The following is a 6618-nucleotide window of genomic DNA, read 5'->3' as shown; positions in this document are numbered from 1 at the left end:
AGCTTTATAGATTTATTTACAAGTGTCACTTTATTCATGCCATTTGTTGTAAAGCATTATGAATTTAAATTACTTAGCAGTACTACTCTAAATATATGAGATCAATATTGGATACATGATAAAGATTTAATGTTACAGTATTTTGGAAGCACATTTTATTGGGTTAAACAATATGTTTGCAGAGCACTTGGTAACACTTTACAGTCAACAAAAGGTAGAAATAAAAAGCAAATTACTTTGATGCATTACAAACAGGTCAGTGTTGCAATGATATGTTTCTTAAACACATCTCCATCTCTGCTGACAACACTGTAATGCTCTGCGGGTGTCTTTACAAGGAAGAAACACACCTTCAGTAATCCACTTGTACACTGTCCAAGCCTACCCTGAAGCACGTAGCTTTCCTCATCCTCCTACATCTTCTCTCCCGCTGTGTTGGAGGTGATGGTCAGAGGCTTGTCTTCAGTTTCTGCCAAATTGAACCTCTGCAATAGCTCCACTGCAAACAAGGGAACCACCTGACCAACAGGACATTGTGATACACAATTAATATGCTTATGGGGACCTCTGCTGGTTGACATTACTATTGCTGCACGGCGAGCTTTCATGTTCCAAAGTCCTGATTTGACTTTGGAAGGCAAAAGACTTTTCAGCTTGACATAAAATTTAGTTAATATTTACCAGGTGGGGTATTTTAAAAACATACAAGGTGATGACAGCCAATCAGATGCACTGTCACATATCACTGAACTGTAAAAGGAACATAGATTGGATTGGACTGGTATTTATATAGAGTAGCACTTTTTTACTATGAGTCTCATTCATCCAGTGCTTTTATCTAACATTTATGCTCTGATGGATGCACTGGGGGTAACTTGGTGTTTGATACCTTGACCAAGGATGATTCAACACATGGACAGGAGGAGCCATTTGACCACCATTTTAACTCATAGCATAGAAGATTTATAGAATATGAATCTTAATTTGAAACTGAAAACCGTTTTTTAATTAAATCCCCTGTTTTTATGAGCAAATCAAATAAAAATTAAAAGGATATTTGATATTTTATTTACAACCAGATGCTAAACAGTGACAATGTGTAAGTAAATCTGTAAAGTTTTTCCACCCACCTGAGCCATGATCAGCTTCTTGGTTTTAGGTACATTGGGGTCTGGATATTCCTCTCCAAAGCAGAGCTCAATCTCATAAGAGGGTGTAGGCCCCCTCCCCTGTAGACAGTTCTGGAGACCTGCGCAGATGATAATTGGTATATTCAGATCGATGATAAAAACACAACACCTGTTTGCATGGAGTAAAGATTTGTCATGTATGCATGAGCTGCCTTACCATTGAGAAATGTGGGTATATCAAGCAGTTTGAAGGTTTTTTCTCGCTCCAGTTTGTTGGGTTTGTCGATGTGTTGGGCCATGGGGCCGTTCCAGTACACTCTGCCCTGGCAGAATCTCTTGATAAACACTCCATCTGGGGCCACCCATAATAGAACACCTCTTTCCAGGTGACAAAGAAGGCGATTCATTGCTTCAGCCATAGTGGGTGGCTGGCATACAGAGCCCGGGGAAGGGAAAGAAAGCTGTTGGGCAGTGCAGGGTCCGTAAATCTTCTCATTTCCCAAAGGAACATGTCCCTGCAGGATAAAACACCCATCTGGACTCCTGGTGGTCACTTTCGTCACTATCTGGCCCTGATACACCAACATCACCTGCATACGGAAGTCTTTAAGATAAGAATAAGAATCAGAATACTTTATTAATCCCAGAGGAAATTCTGTGGTCACAGTTGCTCCAAGAAAGCCAGAACAATAACTAGAGTAAACTAAATAATACAACAAATTACAGAGTTACGAAATATAACAAAATAGTTCTATTTTAAAAAATACACACAAAAGATAGTATGTGTTCCAGACCATATGCTGAAAAAGCCAACAACACGTTCACCTGTCTGTGCATAATCCTAAAAAATGCTCTTACCTGATATAGCAAGTGTAGGAAAGAAGGCTATAGGTGCAGGGGCCGGGTTTTGATGTTTTTCCACTAACTCACAGTACATGTGCTCCCTCATCAGGTTTTCTAAAGCAGAAAAAACACACATAAAACGACGTTGCTGCTTTTATTTTTAAGCTGAGTAAAATTCTGAGAAGTAAGGGTTGGCATATCAAACCATCTGATTGCAACAGACATTTTTCCCATGTCAACAAACAGTTTGACATAAGAGTGACTATCTTACCAATCCAGTTTGACCAAAAATAAAGAAAAAACAATTTGACAGCAATCTAACTAACAGTTGTTGATCAACTTCACTGACAAAAAGAAATATGAGACTCCTTCTGGCACTACAAAAAAAAAAACTGTTCAAAATGGAATTTAATTCTATCTAAAGAAGTTTAGAGAATGACTGATTTATGGAGCTTCGTCTTTTTTTTTGCAGCCAGCAGGAACCCCTTCAGCAAAAATATAACTGTGTTAACAGCATCAGTATCCCAATGTAAGCCAGCTTCTCACCCAAATCATATGTTTACCCAATCGGCATCTCACAAACCATTTGGGAACACAGAAAAGGGCCAATATGGGGCCCTGGACAACGTATCACTGCAGTCAACTCATATATAGGAAAATGAACAAGCACTCAAATAGCTCAAAGGTGACCAAATGCCATAACAATCTCATGCCCACGTGTGAAACCTAGCAAGGATAAATGCACACTTTTACAAAAAACGTTTGATCTTTGTGGTCATGATTATCCTTAATGGTTCTATAGTGATGTACCAGTTTGTGTATGTAAGTCTTACCTGTTAATATTTTTTCTTCTTTATCTCCTTGAAAGGATTCTTCTTTATTTGGGGGCTACAAAAAAAGAAACCGAGGTTAGATAAACATTGCATGAGGCTTATAAGTAACATTTTTAACATAACAGCAAAAGCTTCTTATTGGAGGTGCACACTGTTGTGTACCGTGGTGAACACATACACATTTAAAGGGGACTTTTTTTTTTACATTTTTATCTATTTATATTCATGGATGTTTCTTATATTTAGTTGACCAGCATATGCAGTAGTCATCAGGTTTCAGATTGCTCTAAATTCTTGGTTTCAGACAGTTTGACTGCTCTGTATTATGTCAGTGAAAGCAGATATTTCACTGACTTATCTCAAGCACACAGTTCTGGCTTTGAGCAAAGAACACCTACATGTGTTCTTCACACCTTCTGTTTATGAGGGACAACCAATCAGAAGAAAGTTCACATACAAGGAGATAAAACAGCTTGCAGAGATAAATTGAGTACCTGTACCAACACCCCGGATTAATTAAATGAGGATTATTTTAAACTCGTAATCATGCAAAGAATATAAATGGAAAGATCCAAAATAGTATAATCGATAACTCTTTAAACTCCGTTCAAAACTCGATTGCAATGAAGTGCCAACAAGAAATAATAGAAGTAATATTCCCATTTAAAAGCAAAGTGATTTTTTCTTCATTTCTTTAGGATTATTACAGTGTGTCCACTGCATAATCCACTATCAGATATTTTGTTAATCCAGGGATTATTGGCTGTATGGGTTAGTTTACCAATTTGTCCAGATAAGCGGGGGTCCTTGGAGACCTCTTGGCATGGTGCATCACTTGATCCTTTATTTGAATAGACTCTGAGAAGAGCAACAAGTAGATAAAGTTAGCACAAATAAAATACTCACATATACTGTACTATATAGTTAAAGCAATACCCTGTAAAGTAAAGATAATTTTTATTTTTAATAAAAGCTCAAAAACTGTAGATAGATCAAAGATATATATAAGAAACTCTTACACTCGGTTTTTACCTGCTGGCCTGGATTGGCTGTTATCATGTTGGATGCGATAGACCTTGTATGGCTCCGTGATATCTAGCTGGTTGCGTTCAGGGACTTCCTGGAAGTCTGTGCTTTTGTTAAGTGCACAGCGTAGACGAGTCTTCCACATGGTGGGATCAGCTCTGTCCCTGCCCTCCCTATATTTGCCCTTGTACACAGCCCAAGCCTGAATACAAAGATTAAAATATGAGACAATCTATGTTTAGAAGTGGTCGCATGAAAAAAAACTGTATGTAACTCTAAACTTCAACATATTTAAAGCATGTTTTGATGCACTTCATCATCTGCAAGTGTCTGATTAATCTTCTTTTCTATCATTAAATTATTAAAAGTGTGAATTCATCAAACCATCATTGAGGAAAAATTGAAATGAATTGCTTTAGAAAAAGATAAGAAGTAGGGATATTTTCAAATAGCAGTTTTAGAATTGTGGGTTTATTATTTCATAAATATGCTTAAAATACTTAAAACCTTCCTTTTTGACAAAGAATATAGTTAGGACTGGATCAGGGGACTCTGAATCCCCCCTTAGTTGCATTGCAATAAGTCTAGGCTACTGGGAGCTTCCCATGATGCACGATTTTTCTTTTTTACTCGCCTTTTTTACTCTCTATGTGTTAATACACCACTCTGCAATTAATCATGAGTTATTATTAACCTCTGGCATTCTTCCACAGCGCGTCTTTCCGATCTTCTTCCCCTGATCCCCAACCCATCGCAGCAGATAGCTATCGCTCCCTTAACCGGGGTAAGCTGGAGGTTTCTTCCTTTTGAAAGGAAGTTTTTCCTTTCCACTGTTGCCAGAGCTCTTGCTCATAGGAGGGCTTGGATTGTTGCGATTTTCTCTCTCTCTCTAACTTACAATATAAAGCACCTTGAGGCAACTGCTGTTGTGATTTGGTGCTATATAAATAAATTTGAGTTGACTTGCATTAATAAAGTGATAAACCAAACATCTATTGAAACAGATATAAAATAATTATTTATGTGCTATAAATACGTAAATAAAAATATATTGTTTACCACATACTTTCAGATGAATAAATCCAGTGAAGTCATCGCTATCTTATATAGTCTAGTTATTATAGCTTTGTATTAATATCGTTTTTTCTTTTTCATTATGTTTTCAGCTTTTGCTTTTAAATCTGTTTAGTTTCATTTTGCTCCCAAAGCTGAGTTTCAGTTTTTAATCTTTGAAAATTGTGAGTTTTTGTTTACTTTGTGTTACAAACACTGTTAGTTTATTGAGATTTTAACATGGATATTTTGTATTACAAAATGGTTCAACACAAACTTTTACTGAATATTTTAGTGAGAAACTAGGTTTCGTTTCTTGGTTTTTTTCTCTTTCTTGAAAATGATGTTTTAGTTTTATTCAGTGACTTTTTTATTGTTATTTCCAGTTATTTATTTTATACCTAGTTCTGGTTTATACAACCTTAGTCCATATCGCCTCTGTTCAGTCAAACTTGGCTGCCTCCTAGTGACCATTAAAAAGCACTTTGCTGTGTTGGCCAGGCCTAATAGTGGCCTGGCCAACACAGCAAAGTAACGGATTTTATCAGTAGACTAATTTTTTTCTCTCACATAGTTAAAGTTAAATAAAAAAAAAAAATAATAATTTAAAAAAAACACTTCCTAACAAAGACTTGCAGTTCATTAATGCGACCATCTGCAACCGTCCAACAATCTGGCGAAAATAAACACCCTCCACTTCTAATGTTCAGTGAAATGAATCTTTTCTCATTTCCTTTGCATCTGCTATGGTTTAAGTTCTTACTTAAATGCACATAAACCAGTGCAGGAAATAAGGGTATCGTCCAAATTACTTCAACGCAATGGCAAATTGGGATCCGATTATTTATGCAGTTTAAAACACCCCCAAACAGTATTTTCGGCAAATTTTACGTTTACATTTTTGGAAAATAAAAGTTTAGAAAATGTTGACCTTGAACAACGCCGCATCTTCCGTCTGTTTGTAGTCCTTCTTGGCTGCGTGCTTCCACGGTATCCTGAACATAGTTTTGTTCTCATCCTCCCAGCAAAGTCCTTCATATTCCCCACTCTCTATCTGGACTATGAGCCACTCTTTCAGGTGCAACTTAGCCCCGTCATCCATCTTCAGAACATACTGTGTCTTAGAAGAACAAAATTCCACTTTCAAATGTCAGAGACATGTGCACAGTTGACCCAGCACAGTTTAATCACGTTCCCACCTTGCAAACTGGAAAAATACCAGTATTTTTTAATCTCGCTGCCGTCCGAGCTTCTTATGTGATGTTAAGTACGGCACAATAGACCAAAAACAGACTAAAAGTTTATCAATTTAACACAAACAGATCTCACCGCAAGCTTAAATGAAGAAGTCGCAACTAAAATTAAGTGGGCTCTTGGAAGCGAAAGCGAAAGCTTTAACTCATTTGATACTTTCGGTTTCCCCCCTGGCTTGCAGAGCTGCCACGAAGGTAGATTCGTTTCAAAGGAAGGTGAATGAAAGAGAGTGAATTCACTGTGCCACGCGGACGGCATTCAGGAAAAGACTTAAATGTAAAACTGTAAAAATGTAAAACCGCTTTTGAAGTCAATTTGTAGTCACCGTTCAAAATAAACTATTTAAATATGCATTTGATCACAAAACTCCAACCGAGGACACATTATTGTGTAAAAACAGCTAACTAGAACCAGAAAACTACTAAAAAAAAGTTTACAGGTGTTCAATTAGCTGGGAGAATCTGAATGAGCACTTGTGT

General features: G+C 37.0%; 1 protein-coding gene across 1 annotated transcript; it reads right to left on the bottom strand.

Moving 5' to 3' along the window:
• Window positions 1–28: 28 nt before the first annotated feature.
• irf10 (interferon regulatory factor 10) lies at window positions 29–6295 on the bottom strand. Its single transcript, XM_042216220.1, has 9 exons — window positions 6215–6295; window positions 5817–6005; window positions 3839–4034; window positions 3588–3664; window positions 2807–2861; window positions 1989–2087; window positions 1348–1734; window positions 1131–1249; window positions 29–518 (listed from the first exon to the last, which is right to left on the bottom strand). The coding sequence occupies exons 2-9, from the start codon at window positions 5985–5987 to the stop codon at window positions 414–416; spliced, it is 1209 nt and encodes a 402-aa protein (XP_042072154.1). The 5' UTR covers window positions 5988–6005; window positions 6215–6295; the 3' UTR covers window positions 29–413.
• Between the last annotated feature and the right edge of the window lie 323 nt (window positions 6296–6618).

Source organism: Haplochromis burtoni, unplaced genomic scaffold, assembly GCF_018398535.1.
Source record: "Haplochromis burtoni strain Fernald_Lab_line unplaced genomic scaffold, NCSU_Asbu1 Contig_969, whole genome shotgun sequence".
NCBI classification, from domain to species: Eukaryota; Metazoa; Chordata; class Actinopteri; order Cichliformes; family Cichlidae; genus Haplochromis; species Haplochromis burtoni.
The sequence above is the reverse complement of the archived record's forward strand: the minus strand, read 5'-3'. Positions and strand labels throughout refer to the sequence as shown.

Coding starts and splice junctions, on each gene's coding strand:
- irf10 (XM_042216220.1), bottom strand. CDS start 5,987: ATGGATGACGGGGCTAAGTTGCACCTGAAAGAGTGGCTCATAGTCCAG. Junction 3,665..3,838: donor CAGCCAATCCAGGCCAGCAG/GTAAAAACCGAG, acceptor TGCTCTTCTCAG/AGTCTATTCAAATAAAGGAT. Junction 1,250..1,347: donor TATACCCACATTTCTCAATG/GTAAGGCAGCTC, acceptor TCATCTGCGCAG/GTCTCCAGAACTGTCTACAG.